Raw genomic sequence first — 19,294 nt, forward strand, 5'->3', positions numbered from 1 at the left:
TGATATCTCTGCTCCTCACTACGTTCATTAAATACACTACATCTCTAACCGTGTCACTGCATCAGCACTCGGAAACTCTAATGTATTTATAGCAAGCGGGGAAAGATTACGTTATTGCGGCGAGAGAGAAAAGAGTCTGGGCTGCTGAAAAAATGCTGGAGGCTGCGAAAGCACCAGATTGTCCACCCTGTTTGAACTGAATAATTGCATCAGTATTTACACTCAAAGTAGTGTGTAGAGACAGTGTGGATGTGCTTATTCATGTGGACGACCTGGGTTCAATTCCCCTTTATATCCCAATTTTTCCCATCCTGTTTCCATTCTTAACATTTCCTATAATATAACTTATTAACAATTAATATAAAGTCTAATTGCCTCATAGTGATTTGGTCATGGTGAAGGTTTCATCAGAGTAAAATTAACCATGGTTTTACTATAGTAATATTTCAAATGTTTTTTTTTTTTTTTGGCAGAGACCATACTTTTAATGCAAATAAACATGGTGTTATTACAGTAATGTGCTTTTATCATAGTAACCATGTTTAATTTTGTGGTTAATATAATTTTACTACAAAATACCATGTTGATACTTTAGTAAACTGTAGTAAAACCATGGTAAATTCTTGTAAGAGGAGGTTAGGTTTAGGGGTTGGGGCTAGTATAGGGTGACTGTAGGACTGTAAATAAAAATGTTTGGCATTTTGGTTACTACTACTATAAAATCATGATTAACTTTAGTAAGTGTTATGATGTGTTTGAAAAAACTTTATTTTGTTGCATGCATTATATATAGCTTTTCCACTGTAACTTAGTCAACCAACTGACAAGTTTTACGGTAGCATTTGAGTATTACAATGGAATTAAAATGTCATATTTTACAATGTAGTTGTAGTTTACATACAGCAGAGCACTGTTAGCTAAAAAATATCACTTCAATCTTATGTGGGTAAAAATTACTTTGTGGTACTTAACACGTTTACAATCAATGCATGTTTACATAGCTGAACAAACATTTGTTTACATCTGTATACCATATGTTTACTCCTGTAACCATGACTTACCATGTTTCGAGGTTCTGTGTTGGTACGCATGGCAGTAGAGTAGTGACCCTTTAATTTGGCCAAGATCAGCTTAGCCTGTAATTAAAATGTTCCTTTGGATACTTTGAGAGTTTTCATGAAGTGAGCTGTGTTTCCTCCCGCGTTTGAGCTGCAGTTCACTCAACTCCAGAGAATTGCTGTTTTCATTGGAGTGGACGTGCTGAGCTGGGGGAAGCCTGCCCAGGCTTTTGGGAGCTGGGCTGTTATGACTTAAGTTTCATTAAATATAGTAACACCAGGCACCACATCAAGATTCTTTTGCTCTCCCTATCTTGCAGCCAAATTGATTCCCTATAAATAATTGAATACCTTTTAATTAGGTCACATATACGTGAGGAGCGTTACAGATTTTGAATCATAGGCTCTACTCATACTGTAAATATATAACATTTGCACTCACATAAAAACCAATATGGAGATAGCACAGTACAGTGATGGCATACCACGGTACTTTTTTGTTACGGTTACTTACAGCCTATATGATTACATAGCATTTTCCCCCTCATGGGCCAATTTGTGAAACAGAATCATACTGTACAAGAGTATTATTACCGTGGTGTCTGCAGGCTGAAGTTTCACAGAAACACTGAAGTATACGGAAATTCAACAGGTACCTCTGGTTATTGTCTATTATGAAATTTGATTCCATTTTGCAGTGAGCCCATTTATGGCTTTTGATGAGTTTTAACCAAGTGCTATTGCACTCATTCACCCCCTTTATGTATTATAGAACAAATTATTTGTGCTGGCTTATGCTATTTTGAACCATTAAAATGAACTAAAACTTGACTTCCTTTCCAAAGCTGAAATGTAATTTTTCCAAATTCTTTTCCAGCACTCTTGTATCTGGGGTAATGGATTGAGGTATGATTAGAATCAGGTGTGTTAGGCTCCGCAACCAAGTCGAACTGATAAACCTCCAACTGCAAGTGTTCGGTTCACTCTTTCATTCCCTTTCTTTAATTTCTCCTGTTCTATGCAGTTCCTCCTCGTAGAATTAAAACTGTCATTTAAGATGTCTGCTGTCTGCCAACATTTGTTCTATGTAGAAATTAGTAATTCTCTTCCTGGTTCCCACTATCGAGTGGCCATTACAAAATCTATCATGAAAAATACATCTAATTACAATAGCAGAACAGCAATGTAGACTAATCACTAAGAAATTAGGTGATTTTCCAAAAAACATTTGAAATAGGACCTACACACCTACTTAGCAATGGCACCAAAATTCCTTGACCATAACTACATCACAATACCCAAAATCTATTCTGCCATGACTCTTAATCTGGATATTTAATGCATCATTACAATAAATAGAACATTATTCCACATCCTGGAATTATTTTCCCTCCTCTGGCTCTGTAACAGTGAGAGAGCTTTAGCTGAGCTAAAATTAGCTTGTCCACATGAGGCCTGTCTTCACCCAGGGCCATGGTGAAGGATGACCCACTACAGAACAACGTATAAGACATCTCTCTCTCTCTCTCTCTCACACACACACACACCTCTGAGCACAAACTTGTTGTGGATTGTTTGGAAGAAAAACACAAAGTCACATCATTTCTGAGTTGTAGCATAGCTTTGTTTATTATTATTTTTAATTCATTTTTATTTTATTTACTTTTTTTGCATAGGGAAACATACTCACTTCCAGTATTGTATTCATGAGCGATTGTTTTGCGAACAGCGATGGCTGAATACAATGTTATAATGAAATATTGTTAAAGCTGTAATTTCCCCCTCACACCAGTTCAAAAACACATGGCAAATTTAGTTTGTTGTGCATGAGAAAATCAGAAAGTGTTTTCTCATCTGTTTCGAAACTGACATTACCGACTTTTGCTGATAGGTTTCAGTTTAGCGAGGTTCTAGACTAGAGGAACATAGACGAATAACTAAAATCCGATGCTTTCCAAAAGAACTTGGATGCATGTCATCATGCCAGTTGTGTGAGTTATTCTATAGAGTGTGTCTGAACTAAATGGCCATATGCCCTATCCTGGTGTGAAGTGTGTTTATCTGTGCAGCAAGCAAGCGTTTAATGAGTAACTACTATGGTAATATAGGTAAAGAATAATGTGATTAAAAAAAGAGGAAGGAAAAAAACAACAAAAACCATGAAATTTAACACTGCATTAGAATGTTCTCTGAAAAACATTTCAACCTTCGTTCTTTCACCTCAAAGTCAGCCTCCAAACACAGAGAAAACAACATGCTTTAAAAGCAAACAAAAAAACAAACAATAGAAATATTCATAGAAACTAAATTCAATTCAATTTAAAAAAGAGTGCAACAAAACAATTGTTCTAATTGAGAGAGGGCACCTTGAAACAGAGTATTTTGAATTTGAAGCACATATGCTTTACTGGGGTATAAAAAATTATTAAAATTGGGGTTATCGGAGAGGATGGTGTGTCAGGTTATTTTTGGCAATTCATTCAAAATAGACTTATCAAAATATTGCATAACTAAAAAGCACATGAATGGCTTTTCTAACCTTTGAATAGAGACATTGAATAACAGGTATTGTTCACCCCCTTTAAAAAAGTAATTTTTCGACCCTTATGGCCAGACTTAGAAAAGCCCTTATAATCAAACTGTAACATTCTCAAACTTTTGCCAATGTGAATAGGTTGCAACACAAAGAAGTTGTGTTATTAAATGGCTTTGGCAAATCTGACCCCTTGATTGGACAGCAACACACAAAAGCATTTGATAAACACAAGCTGTATCCAATCCAGGCCAACACCACAGAGATGAAGTCAGTGCTTCAGAGGTACAGCGAAACAAGACATAGGTGAAGAACAGAAACCAAACAAAGCAGTCAGTGTTTTTATCCATTTTGGTATTTTTGAATAAAATGATAGGAATTGCTAAAAAAGAACAAGGGTGCATACAATTATTTAGCATTTCTATCTAAAATGTTTTAAGGATGTCTTCATTAACTTCCTGTATCTATGGAAATGTGTCACCATTCAATCTATAGTGAAATTTGATTAAAGTTTGAATAAAAACTAATAAAACATAATCACTCCCACAGCTCAATCAGCAGTTGGCATGGGTTAATGTCAGTACAACCAATGACCTCACATATACACAAACAGGTCTGAAACCCTCTCATATGACAGCTGTAAAGTCACATGCCAACATCAGGAGCTTAAAAACACCCAGGCAAAGACCAGCTCAAACTAGCAAATGGCAAGTATGGGCTTCCAAATGGTTCTTTTTATATGAGCTAGTCAAACCTAATCTAATCTAATCTTTTTTTTTTTTTTCACATTTTTGAGTACTATAATCGTAGGTTTAGTCTAATTTGCATGGCTTTGTACACACTAAAAGGGTCCTTAAAGCAATTGTTCACCCAAAAATGAACATTCTCTCATCATTTACCCTAATGCCTTTCTAGATGTGTATGACTTTTGTTCTTCTGATGAACACAGATTTTTAGAAGAATATCTCAGCTCTGTAAATCCATACAATGCAAGTGAATGGTGACCAGAACTTTGAAGGTCCAAAAATCACATAAAGCAGCATAAAAGTAATCCATATGACTCCAGTGGTTAAATCTATATCTTAAGAAGCTATATGATTTTTGAGAAAAAGTTCAATATTTAATATCTTTTTTACTGTAAAATCTCCTTGTGCCCAGAATGTGGCGATATGCTCAAAGAAAGTGAATCGGCAAAAACAAAAGAATGTGAAAGAGAAAGTGGAGATTTATAGTTTAAAAAGTTTACTGTAAATATTGATCTGTTTCTCACCCACACTTATATAGCTTCTGAAGACATAGATTTAACCACTGGAGTCATATGGATTACTTTTATGCTGCTTTATGTGATTTTTGGACCTTCAAAGTTCTGGTCACAATTCACTTGTATTGTATGGACCTACAGAGATATTTTTCTTAAAATCTTCATTTGTGTTCAATAGAAAAAAGAAGAAGAATTTATTTTTATAAAAATCACATCTGGGATGGCATGGGGGTGAGTAAATGATGAGAGAATTAACATTTTTTGGGTGAACTATCCCTTAAATATTAGATCTGCTTTGCATAAAGGCCAATTTTGAAGTATAAGAAAATTTGTTGCACAAAGATTTCAGTAATAGGCCAAGTTGCATAGCTGATGTTACAAAGTTTCAGATCATTTCAAAATTACTCTTAGTGTTTCACTACTAGTTTGATTTTAAACTAAAAAGCTTGATTGAGCTGTTATCCAGGGTTGCAAACCATTGCAGACTGACATAACTGCACATCACCCATCAGTGCAATACATTTTAAATTCACAAGCTGTTTCCGATATTAAACATGCCATGTATCAATTGATGTCACTAGAATGAAAATGGAATTAAGGAAGAAATATGCAGCAACTGTATTCTAGTGCCTCATCCCTGAAGAGGTTGCCAGCCCTTACTGAGAAGAGAAGTAGCAAAGATCTGGGCACAAGTTTACAATTTATATCTACCTCACCCATGCAAACTTTATGATATTGCAAGCTTTCAATGACACCAACCACAAAAGGAAACATTACAGTGAAACACTCAAGCACGTTGAATTCCCTCAAATCCTTTTTATGCCAATGGGTGAATGTAAAGTAGGAAAACTGGACTATGAAAACAAGCATTATATGCAATTGAACATTTAACATTCTATTCAGTAGAATTACACGTGTCATTAACTAATTAAAGTGCCTGGACCTTGGAATTGGAAACAATCTTTTCAGTGATGCAAGCAAGCACATTACGTCAATTCTGCTAAATACAGGTATGAATATCTTACCGAAACAGTGGAAGATCACGCCACAACAGGTCACATACTGTAAACCCACATCCTGTCTACTACCTCATATCTGCAACAGGTGCCTGGGTCAACCGAAGCACTGCGTTTGAACATTCAGCTCTAGGTTGAATCCAGGAAGGCACAGGAAGAGTGAGGTTTCACATCCTGCTAGTATATATAGTTCTGTTCATTCACACTGCTGCATATAACTATCAATCAAACGAGGTAATGCAACTGATTGTCAGAAGGTGGTTCAAGAAAATGTCTACACATGCCTTAACCCCAATAATCCAATATGGCTGACCTCAGAGGTTTGAAACATAACGGTCCAAGCTGGTAGACCAGGTCTCACGTGGAAAAGATATTTTAATCTTAAGAGACTAACCTGGTAAAATAAAGATATAAATAATAAAAAATAAGAGCATCTCGGACCAGCTACAAACACGCTACCAGGTGGTCATACATACTAGTCGATGGTGGCTGGTCGTCCAGCAAATGAGAAGATTGAACCAGCTGATAACCAGCTTGGACCAGAAAGAAACCAGCTCTCATGGATTCAGCGAGTTTAGAAAGCTGGCATGATTTCAGTGTCTTAAAAGGGTAAATTTATTACACAAATTAATGAATCATATAAATGACATAAAAGGCAAACACAAAAGGGTGCCAATCAAGCAGCTGAGATCTCTCTCGCTTTCTTGCATTCTCATACTTAGTCTCTGTGCATCATGATATACGAAGGCTGAGAAATATCCACAGAGAAGCAACTATTAAAAAAGAAGTATTATTAGACTATGTTTCACAACCAGATTATCTAGTGCACTCTTCCAAATAAAAGTACAGGAAAAAAAAAGTGGGTTTGAAGATTATGAAGCTTGCGTGAAAATAACAAAATAAGTGCAGAACTTTAAAATAACTCAAAGATTACAAAAAGAAAAGTGGCAATGTTATCAGCATAAAACCTCTCAAGGCTTGGTGAAGATGTTGGCTCTGTTTAAAATGACGACAAGTGATGCTGAATATACTGGAGCCTGTATTTTCTGAGCAATATAAAACCTTTTAACTGTGTGAAAGTGTGTGGTAATATTATACTTTCCAACAGCAGATCCTTTAGAAGGAGCTTTCAAATTATTCTGTGGCTTAGCCACAAGCTTATGACTACTAAATCCAAACATACAAACAAAAACATATTTTTCTCATACAAAAAGAACGTTTTATGTACAGTGAAACCCCCTCCCTCCTCTACTTGATATACGGTAAGCATTTATACACAAGATAACTGTGTTCGAAATTTCAATAAGCATAAAAATGATAAATCACAGCTCTATAAAAATATTAGTCAAGGGTTTCGAAATAAAACTGTGAAATACATTTATTTTTTACATGCATCAGCTCAAATGCATCATCAATGTCACAGCAAGTTCAATCATCACCTGTGGCCACTTTAAAAAGCACACATTAGGGGTTACGACCCGTTCTTGTGAAGTGTTTCGACTTGTCTGTCTTGTGTAGCTAAATTTATTGAATACAAAAAGCAAACACAGAAAAAGACGGCATGCTTACAGAGCTCTCTCCAGAGCCCCTGTGCTGGCAAAACCATGATCAGACCCCTGTTCTACTGAGCCCACAATGTCACCCTGGCCAGAGTATTGACAGCTTTAGAAAGATGAAAATGGTGCAGTGCAAATCTTCACAGGACAGGCGGTGGGCTGTGCAAGTCTAAACTGGAGAGTTGCTTCAACTAGACTGGGGCTAAGACTGATTGGAGGGCCCTGAAAACATTTATATTTTAATGTTTAAAGGTGCACATAGTATTTTTTTGTTTATGTCATTATGGACTTATACTGACATCTAGACACAAATGCAGCATCAGCAAAAGCAAAGGCATTCAGTTGCTGATGCCATTGTAGAAATGCATTTTCACAGTTTGCCATGGTTAAATTATTCTGTGAACAAAAGTGTCTGATGAAAAAGGGGTTACTGAGATAAAATTAGTAGTATTCAGCTGGCCATGTGATCTCAGAATCATGAGGAAGGCCAGATCCATTTAAAATAAAGCAGCTTTTATTAAGCTACTGATATGACTAATTAGACATCTTCCATCTCATGTGAGTGTACATATTTTTCAAAAGTACAATCAAAACTTTTTTAATGATGAAAAATGGAAGGAGTTTGCCAAAAATGTCAGAATAATAAAGAATCATGCATTTGCATGAAATGATTCCAATATTGTTCCTTTTCATTCATCAATTACATGTTGTCATAACTGAGGATGCAACAGGGTTAATCAGACCCAGAATCACAGTTTATTCACAGTAATTGTGCAATCAATCTCAACTCCAAGGCAGACCCCTGGCCCCATCGCCTGTCCAGTTAAACACAAGGAAAATTGCTTGCTGAATGAGGCTAGCACTTCTGCAAAAGTTTGGATCATGGGAAAGATGGAATGCCAATATGCATTTAGCACTCCAATTCAACCAGGGTGACAAAAGGTGGGCTCACAAATCTCTTGCGCCAAGATCTTACAATGGGCATTCTTTGTCATTCAACTTAAACTTAAATAGCTACCAGCAAATTGTATTAGCTACCAGCATTGAAATATCCATTGCAGAAACAATACTGTACACTGCATCACAAACTACTACATGGCCTTTCCTGATCCAGCTCCAAAAATACATAATATCTTCTCTTCTGCATTATACTCCCCTGACATATCTGTACGAAATTATAAATGATCTCCTACTATATAATTTTCTTAAAAAGAAGAAGAAGCATCCTGGTGTATTAACTCATTTTCTAAGACACAAAGTCAGCAGTTATTTTGCTTTTCTTGTGTCTATACACTGAATTGGACAAATACATTTAATCTAATCTCTATATTTATGTGTTCTACAATTAATGTATGGAGATATACAAAGGACTTGGTTAGTCAAAACAACTTAATCACTAATTAAAGAAATAATCGGTCACACATTACTGTACATTCTATTGCAGCCAGTGTTATAGAACCATCACAAGTTAACATTTTAGACCAAATGCACCTAGGTCTTAAAGGGATAGTTCACCCAAAAATTTAAATTCTGTTATCATTTACTCACCCTCATGTCGTAGTTTGCCTTCAGAAGACTTGGAATATTATACACGAGTCACATGGACCACTTTTATGACACTTGTGGATGCTTTTTTTAAACTTTAAAGTGAGTCACTATCACCTGGCATTGTATGGAAATCAGGGATTGCAACAATCATTGTTAAGTATCTAATTTTGTGTTCCACAGATGAAAGCAAGTCATATGAGTCCAAGAGTGAGTAAATTTGACATTTAAGATTTTGTGGTGAACTGAACCTTTAAGTGTAATGAAATAATGTAAAAGATATGTAAATTTGACTCTCTGAAGAAAAACAATCTGGAAACTCCTCGTCACTTCTGTCATGGGTAAAAACTCTGTTGTGACATTGAGACACAAGATAACATACACTATAAGATAGCAATCATTACAACCCTAAAAATGAACAGGGAATCAAAAAATCAGCTCAGAGCTGATATGGAGAGACTTTGAGATTTTGTCACTTCCTTATTACACTAATGACTTGAGAAAAATCAAATGTTAACAAAATGTTAAAATGTAGGGAGGATTTCAAGCCATGGGAATACATCTACAGTGCTTTAAATGAAGAAAGAAGATAAAATAAGCCTATATCACCTATCTGAAACAACAGCTAATGGGTAACCTGTTAGTCTTAATCTGATCATGACAGGCAGTTAAACATGCAGCATTTTTTTCCTCTGTGAAACTGGTTACATCAAAATAGACAAATTAATAAACTTTAAAATGATGTATTATTTTTCTTAACTAAAGGCAAGGCACATAATATGCTTTATAAAATATCGTGCAAAATAGAAAATGGATCGTTGGATAAAATTCAAAACCAATGTGGTACAAAGGTAATATCCATCCGTGTCATTGGAAGTTGGGGAGCATTTAGCTTCAGAGTTAATACTAAGATTATCTGCCATGCGCCCATGTCAGTGATATGGTGGTTGTTTGAGCTTAATTCTCATGATTTTACTTCAGAAAGCACCATGCAGTTATATATAATTCATATATAGAGATTTCCATGTAATTTTCATATCAGCACCATTAAAACAAGTCATGTTGTATGTATTCTGGGTCTCACTATGGTCAACTCAACAAAATTTGTATGCAAAGCCATATAAAAGGTTAGCTTAAGCATCAGGAGTGTGTGGATATTATTCTTTATCAATGTATGTATTTGAGTGGGTACCTATTGAAGCTCTCATATGTATTGATTTTGTCATGTTCCGGCAGATTACAAGGGGGTAAAATGTGTGTATTTTGATTTCCATAGCCGTCTGTGTTTCTGAAGTTTTAGCCCATGCTAAGTACAGCTGATAAGGCTTGGGGGCTTGCTAGGTCATTCAAATTTCTCCCTGGGTGTAAAAAACCACCCGTCTATGTCTACAACAACCCAAAGTAGATGAAGCAAACTTCCAAGTCTTAAAAAAGCACAAAACATTTTCATAAAAAAAGAATTCAAATGAAAATCTTGCAATGTCTCAGGCACTTTTCATGGCTTCATGATTTGGATTCGGTAGCGTTGCAGAGTAAGCCCTGATGTTATTTCATTAGAACAAATCAACACATTGATTCAACCCATTTCTCAAGCAACCAAGTCACCAACCAGCCATTGGAGACTGGAAGCCACCTCCCAACAAACTGGGCAGCACAGTCACAGACTGGTTTTCTTTTCTTACAGTCATTGTAGAACATTATAGCCCTAGCCTTACTGCTGTGCATCAAATATCCAAATCACTGACATTCCTACAGATTGTGTATAATTTGCTTAAAAATAAAAATAAGTTTCCTGCAATAGAAACATGTGGAAAAGGATAGCCTGCTTGTTTACTTTTGTCTTAAATTACACTGTATGTATAGCACGCCTAAACCATGAGAATCGTTAAAAAAAAAGTAATCACATAAACATGGAGACATTTACAAGATCCGTGTAAATGACTTATACATAAAAATGTTGGATTGTTCTGATCAGCTCCTTAGCTAATAGGAAACCAACCCTCATCTACCCTGCGATCAGAACATGACAAAAAAAAAATTAAATATCTTCGACTTGCAGCATTCCATGTGATTAGGCCAAAAGGGATTTTGCCAACAAGGAAAAATAAAAAATTCAAAGTAGTGCAATGCCTGTAATTTCCAATGCATTTAAACAAGTTACACATAGAGAGAGAAAAAACTATCCTCTATACCCAATACTGTCTTAGTAGTGACAGAACTATATTTCAACTCCCTTTGTCACTCTGTGGAAAAATATCCACTTATCTACATGAATCAAAAACCCTATTCTGTGAAGTCACAGAGATGAATAAGGGACTACCAATGTGAATGAATCAAACACAGGCACACACAAACACACACTTACAGCAGAGTCCAGGAAATACGGGGCTTACATATTGCGAAGAGAAGGTGCTAATTTACCCCAGTATTCCCTGGTTCATCATATGAAGGCTGTATTACAGCTCACACACACCTAGTGTAGCATTTAACAGTACATGCCATTGCTCTGAAGCCTTTATATAGGTGTGTTTGTACATAAGTGTGTGTGTGTGTGTGTGTGTGTGTGTGTGTATGTATGTGTGTATAATCTCTGACTGTAATGTATAATGTCACAGAGGTATCACTAATCATCCTCCGACATACAAAAACATGACAGGCTTCCACCAAAAAGTGGACTCCGTTATAAATGGTAGAGAATGCGATTTAGAAAATATCACCCTCAGAACAAAATCAAGGACGCAGATACATGATTGTCAATAAAATTGGATGAAAAGTAGCCTTTTCGTGCTCCTTGTCAAAATGTGAACGGAAGCATCGACCCGTCGAAACCTTTTTGTTTCTTTTTCTGCTTCATGTTGCCCGAAATTCAGCACACTTAAAAAAGAAAATAAAAGCAGACCGTGCTCACCTCCAAACCTGTGGCAAAATTCTAGCGGAAAACCCCTTCCTCTAGGTTGTCTCTTTCTTGTTTGTTAAGAAAATAAAGGATACTTGTTTTGCATATAGGAGGAAGCTGCACCTGTAGCAGAAGGAGGGGGTTGAGGAGAGGCATTCCATGAGGCAGGGAGTCAGGATGGGCCCTTTCTATATGTCCGTGAATGTACGCTATAGTTCAGGCTGCGCCCTCCAGAAAAAAAAACATCCTTGTTTAATCTCTCCTCGTTTCTCTCCTTTTCTTCCGTTCCATCTATGGCCTTTCTCTCTTACGTTCTTCTCCGTTTCCATTGTATTTTCAAAAAAGTGTATTGAAGCATCTTATACGTTGTTATGCATATATAAATATGTGTGCACATATATCTATACACACATATTGTGTATATTTATATATGTGTGTGTATATATACAATATATTGCATATATATCTGATTTTCCCGCTTGCATCTTGTTCACAATTAGTTTTTTTGTAAATTCCACAAAAAAAATGTTTGAATCTCGAATCCATGTCCGTGCCTTCTCGAGTTTGTCAGTGTGTGTGGGTTTATCAGTTCCCCAGATACCAGGACTGCAAGAGAAAAAGAGAGTCAGAGAGAATAAAAATGATTAAGACATCTGTACAAAAACAAGTAATACAATAGGAGAAGCAGAATGAGATATCCACCTTATGAGAGGAAAATCAGTTTACAGTCTTGTCAATCAGTTTCATCTAAAGTGAATATCTCAGCTTATTAATGCAATTATCTAATCAGTTAATGGTGTGGCAGCAGTGCAATGCGTAAAATCATTCATATACGGGTCAGGAGCTTCAGTTAATGTTTGCATCAACCATCAGAATCTCATTGATTTTGACTGTGGCATGATTGTTGGTACCAGACATGCTGGATTGAGTATTTCTGTAACTGCTGATCTCCAGGGATTTCGAACACATCGAACACTGAGGTGTATGGGCTAAAACTGCAGAGGACCACGTAGGGCACTTTATTAGGACCATAGAGTTCCTAATAAAGTGCTTAGTGAGTGTATAACAAAAAAAATAATCACACAAGTAGTATTTTAAAGAAAGATAGCACCAAAAAAAAAAGTGTGGCTGTGACAGAGGGGCAGTATGTAGTGTCCTGTCCATTAGGACCTAAATATTGCAAAATATTGGACTTGTTCAGGTTCACTGCAATCAGTATCTTATCGGTTAACAGGCAGCAGATACTTAGTCAGCGCCCAGTATGAAGTAATCTATTAAAACTAATGCGGAGTTAAAGATATGAGCGCCAGACATACAGAGAAAGAGAGAGAAAAGAGAAAGAGCTCAGCGGGATCCCACCCAAACCTTTTAAAAAGCATAACAGGATTTTGGCTTCCACTCACAGACCACTGAAGACTTTTTAAATTTGACAAGGTTTAAAAACAGAAAAAGGAGTTCATGCCATAAGCCTCTGGCTCAATATTTTCCACAATGGTTTAAGTAATTTAACAGCAGTCCAACAGACGTCTTTAACTACACCCAGATGTATTGATTTAATAATGCTTGAAAAACACAAAAATTTGTTTCTTTTCCCTATTGAAAAGTTTGTATACATCAGACTGTTGGTTTGATACTTGTGCAGCACCAAACCACAACCTAATGACTCCCCAAATCCACACACAAATATAGTGTACAGATATTATATATTAGCATAAGTTAAGTTGAATTAATTTGACACATTTCAGTATTTAAAAACAGTGTACTCGGCAGTGGTGGCGCCGAGAAGTTTTGGCTATTAGTGCTCATTGATCATTGGTCATGCGACTCCAAAGTGTGTTCATAGCATTAGCATTAAAATGACTAATTACAATTACATCCCTTTTACTCTCAATAGTAATAGATTTCAAAGAAAGGAGTGATTTATAACAGAAAAAGGACAACTTAAGCAATATCTTACAAGCAAGAGTGTAAAGGCAAAAAAGCAACTTTTGTGTAATTCTAAATAGAGGAAGGCAATGGCTTGGAAATGAGAGCATGAACTAAAGTAGAACTCGTAATTTTAAAGATGCAGAACTCTGATGAGATTCTTTACTTTGTTTTCCATCTCTAATGTCCTTGCAAAGCATCCTTAACATCAGTTACTTTTGAAAGAGATGCAGAAGTGAACGTGAATTGGAGCTTAGTTTCACCTTAGACAACCCAGGGCACTTCAACATTTAATAAAAACATTGCCAGGAATTGAGACAAGCATATAATGACAGCAGATGCTGCTGGGAAATGCAAAAATGTTGTTTTTGAGTGATTACTACAGTTTCAGGAGGAAATTTTTCCCAAATCACATTTTGCGTTGATTACTGGATCAAATCTGAGCCCAGGAGAGTGCATGGGCAGTGTGGGAATTGAATTTGTTTTTATGCCTTTTGAGTTTGACAGCACAATTACAGCCACTTCTTTTGTCAAAATTAATTTAATCTGAAGCCAAAAGGGAACTAAAGTTTCCCATTGAATACTAAGGAGGGAAAATTGAATGTTTAAATATATTCTGGAATAATACATATATTTCAGAGCTCTGGATTTCATCTGGACTTTGCGTTATAGTGACCGCATGGCATTTTAGCATATTGTAAATGTCTCTTGATGAAATAAATACACAATCCTTAACCTCTAGAGAGGCAAGATGTGATTTAATATATTTCCAGTTTATGTTTTCGAAACTCAATCCTTTCGTCAGAAGGAAAATGAGCCGCAACATGGCATGTCTCTCTTCTTGGTTGAGACATTTTTGCGATAATCTCCTGTCCCACCTCAAAGACGATTGGCCTGCTTAGTATTTACACTTAAATATGATCAAAACTGCTTATGAGAAGATGTCATGTGTAGCATGTGTTCTTATTATTTATTTGATTAATGTGGCAAAGGTCGACAGATATGGGATAAGAAGTGGGCAGTCATTATCAGATCCATCTATTCAAGTGCTGATACATGCAAACCATTGCAAAACCAAATTAGGCAGATATTTGACATTACCCATCTGTGCCCTGCACACATGAAATCCTACACTGAACTATTTGTTTTCTTTATTGGAGTTCTCTGTGGCCAGCTGAATTACATGAAACTAATTAAGACTGAATGGTAGTAAAATAAATAAATGGTGTAGTGGAAGGTTGGTATGAACAAAAGAACAAAATCCCATACAGGATTAATGACTAGCTAAACTGGGAGCTACTTCATTATAAAACATTTGTTACAATGTTGTTATTAAAACACTTATTGATAAAATAATATTATTGATAAAATCCACTATACATTTTTTGTTCCATTAAAATAGTCTCTAAAAATCTGAATTCAGCCATACTCCAGATATGAAAATTATACAAGGTGAACATTTGTGAATATTATAATTCCTAAAGTATGAATGTATCATTTCCTTTGCAGAATGGCACACAACTGTAATTTTCAATGTGCAAAACTGTGAAGATAGCAAGCAAGTTCAGGTCCAGGTAATAAAATAATATTCAGAGAGTTTATCCATTCCAGCTTGATCTCATCACACTGGTTAGAGTCTAGCATTCCAGGCTTTTTTGCCAGCTGCCAATGTGATATTTTAATTTTGCACCAAGGTGCTATACTGCGGAAACTTTCTCACAGTTTTGGTTTGTTCTGAGGACACCTTATTCATGATAGCGCCATTTTGAGGCTATGAGGGATAGACTTACCATCTCTTTAATGGCCTGCACTACAGTTTAAAGTGTTTTTGGATCATTCTGCAGACAAAACATTGATAAAGTATCTGTCCAAGAACATTCAATAGACAAAAACTCCAGACAACATGAGTTGTGGAAAATCAGATGTGATCTAGGAGCTTTATAAAGCTTTATACCGTGCATGGCATTGAAGAGACTTTTAGTCATTCCCATTAAAAATCAAAGATGGTGCTAGTGTGAATGAGGTCTATGACCAGTAGAACACAAGTCAAGGCTAACAGTGGGTTGGCACAGCTAATTTTTTACACAGTTTTTTGTTTTAGTAACAGTTTTAGCCTTTTGATGAAAATGTCCTTTAAAATGAGTCAATATTTTGTCATGTCATATTCATTCATTTTAGTCATTTTTACACTGACTAAAAACGCACATAATTTTAGTCAACAAAAATAATATCTTTTAGTTGAAGGTAATGTGCAAAATGACAAATATGTGTAACAGACCAAACTTTAATAAAATATTCAAACATTAAATATAAATAAATTAGTTAATTAATTAATTAATACATTTTATATATATATATATATATATATATATATATATATATATATATAAAATATGTAGGAACACCTGTTCAATTTCTCATTAATGCAATTATCTAATCAACCAATCACATGGCAGTTGCTTCAATGCATTTAGGGGTGTGGTCCTGGTCAAGACAATCTCCTGAACTCCAAACTGAATGTCAGAATGGGAAAGAAAGGTGATTTAAGCAATTTTGAGCGTGGCATGGTTGTTGGTGCCAGACGGGCCGGTCTGAGAATTTCACAATCTGCTCAGTTACTGGGATTTTCAATCACAACCATTTCTAGGGTTTACAAAGAATAGTGTGAAGAGGGAAAAACATCCAGTATGTGGCAGTCCTGTGGGCGAAAATGCCTTGTTGATGCTAGAGGTCAGAGGAGAATGGGCCGACTGATTCAAGCTGATAGAAGAGCAACTTTGCCTGAAATAACCACTCGTTACAACCGAGGTATGCAGCAAAGCATTTGTGAAGCCACAACACGCACAACCTTGAGGCGGATGGGCTACAACAGCAGAAGACCCCACCGGGTACCACTCATCTCCACTACAAATAGGAAAAAGAGGCTACAATTTGCAAGAGCTAACCAAAATTGGACAGTTGAAGACTGGAAAAATGTTGCCTGGTCTGATGAGTCTCGATTTCTGTTGAGACATTCAGATGGTAGAGTCAGAATTTGGCGTAAACAGAATGAGAACATGGATCCATCATGCCTTGTTACCACTGTTCAGGCTGGTGGTGGTGGTGTAATGGTGTGGGGATGTTTTCTTGGCACACTTTAGGCCCCTTAGTGCCAATTGGGCATCGTTTAAATGCCACGGCCTACCTGAGCATTGTTTCTGACCATGTCCATCCCTTTATGGCCACCATGTACCCATCCTCTGATGGCTACTTCCAGCAGGATAATGCACCATGTCACAAAGCTCGAATCATTTCAAATTGGTTTCTTGAACATGACAATGAGTTCACTGTAATAAAATGGCCCCCACAGTCACCAGATCTCAACCCAATAGAGCATCTTTGGGATGTGGTGGAACGGGAGCTTCGTGCCCTGGATGTGCATCCCACAAATCTCCATCAACTGCAAGATGCTATCCTATCAATATGGGCCAACATTTCTAAAGAATGTTTTCAGCACCTTGTTGAATCAATGCCACATAGAATTAAGGCAGTTCTGAAGGCGAAAGGGGGTCAAACACAGTATTAGTATGGTGTTCCTAATAATCCTTTAGGTGAGTGTATGTATATATATATATATATATATATATATATATATATATATATATATATATATATATGAAGAATATATCCGGGCCAATTTGGTTGCTTAGGAGACCTGGCTGGAGTCACTCCCGAACTCGTGACTCCAGGGGTGGTAGTCTGCGTCATTACTCCCTTAGCAACCCCTGGCCCCCAGATGTTCTTCATATTTTTAGTTGTAAAAATAGTAGTACAGTCAGTCGCAAAATTTTTTTGAATCATGATTAATCGCATAATGTTTTGTGGTTAATTGCGACACAATTTTAAAATCGTGATTAATCGCATATTTTTGTAGTTAATTGCGATTAATTCGCATTTGAAAATGCTGAAATTTTATTTCAGCATCAAATTTGACACCATATATACTTCTTGACAAAATGCATTTATGTCCAACGCGTTTTAATTAATTCAATTAATTCAACTTTTTTAATTAATCGCATGCGTTAACGCGTTAATTCTGACAGGTCTAAAATACCTAATCTTTTGCACATTTCTCCCTGTTTACCTCATAAGAATGAATAGATGTGGTAACAGGGCTTTGCTTTCCATCACAAGTGTGCAGGGCCTCTTTGCCAACTGAAACTTTAAGCAAAGATGGCAGATTTTTTTAATTTTTTATCTTTTTAATTATTCCAGGGGATCCTGCACCAATCGAACAACTGCCTTTGAATTGAATGGGCAAGAGATGGCTAATAGATTGTTCAGGTATTATAGACCTTCTTGGTGCAAATCGAATGTGAGACAGAGAGCTCAGTGTTAAATGGGACATGTGGGTCATATATAATACAAATCAAGCTGAATTTCATTCAGGATATGACACACTTAGACAATTAGTTGCATATTTAGCAGACATTCTTTGGTCATTTCTGAGGTAATTTATTTGATATGAAAAGATAAATGGTGTAATGGTGTGGGGGATGTTTTCTTGGCACACTTTAGGCCCCTTAGTGCCAATTGGGCATCGTTTAAATGCCACAGCCTACCTGAGCATTGTTTCTGACCATGTCCATCCCTTTATGGCCACCATGTACCCATCCTCTGATGGCTACTTCCAGCAGGATAATGCACCATGTCACAAAGCTCGAATCATTTCAAATTGGTTTCTTGAACATGACAATGAGTTCACTGTACTAAAACGGCCCCCACAGTCACCAGATCTCAACCCAATAGAGCATCTTTGGGATGTGGTGGAACGGGAGCTTCGTGCCCTGGATGTGCATCCCACAAATCTCCATCAACTGCAAGATGCTATCCTATCAATATGGGCCAACATTTCTAAAGAATGCTTTCAGTACCTTGTTGAATCAATGCCAAGTAGAATTAAGGCAGTTCTGAAGGCGAAAGGGGGTCAAACACAGTATTAGTATGGTGTTCCTAATAATCCTTTAGGTGAGTGTATATTAAACATATAAAAGGTAGGCTACATAAAAAATACAAGTTGTGAAAACATGAGCTGCTGATATAACAGCTCAATGAATATAATGAAGTATTAGCTACTTTATTCTGAATTCTTCATGTTATAGAGACTGTTATTCATTATCAATTTTTAGCTATTGTGTGGTGAATGTTTTTTTACGAAAACAGCATATTCACAATGCAAGTTATGCATTTATTGACTAGCGCAAATGCGTACCCAGTGCTGGGTGGATTGCTTGTGAATTGTAATCAGGTACTGATTACAAATTACATGAAAAAAATGCAATCAGTAACACAATCACATAGATTACAGTAACAGTATAGAGATGGGCAAGGAGGATAGAGGAACTGGACGAACTATCAAAGTAATATTGAATGAAAACTTAAACAAAAAGACACAAGCATAAAGATAAACACACACGGCAGCTGTGTATGGCTCTCTCTCTCTCGAACTGCTGCATCTGGCTGC

At 36.4% G+C, this 19,294-nt stretch overlaps 1 protein-coding gene across 2 annotated transcripts in view; it reads right to left on the reverse strand.

The window, feature by feature from the left end:
- Nucleotides 1-4,949: 4,949 nt before the first annotated feature.
- Nucleotides 4,950-19,294, reverse strand: part of LOC127620774 (nuclear factor 1 C-type-like) — a 150,285-nt gene continuing 135,940 nt past the window's right edge. For both annotated transcript variants that reach the window (XM_052094006.1, XM_052094005.1), the window contains exon 11: nucleotides 4,950-12,471. In XM_052094006.1, the coding sequence (XP_051949966.1) occupies nucleotides 12,451-12,471 (21 nt within the window). In that variant the 3' untranslated portion in view covers nucleotides 4,950-12,450. The remainder of the gene's footprint in view (nucleotides 12,472-19,294) is intronic.

This window comes from Xyrauchen texanus, chromosome 27, assembly GCF_025860055.1.
Source record: "Xyrauchen texanus isolate HMW12.3.18 chromosome 27, RBS_HiC_50CHRs, whole genome shotgun sequence".
Lineage (NCBI taxonomy): Eukaryota > Metazoa > Chordata > Actinopteri > Cypriniformes > Catostomidae > Xyrauchen > Xyrauchen texanus.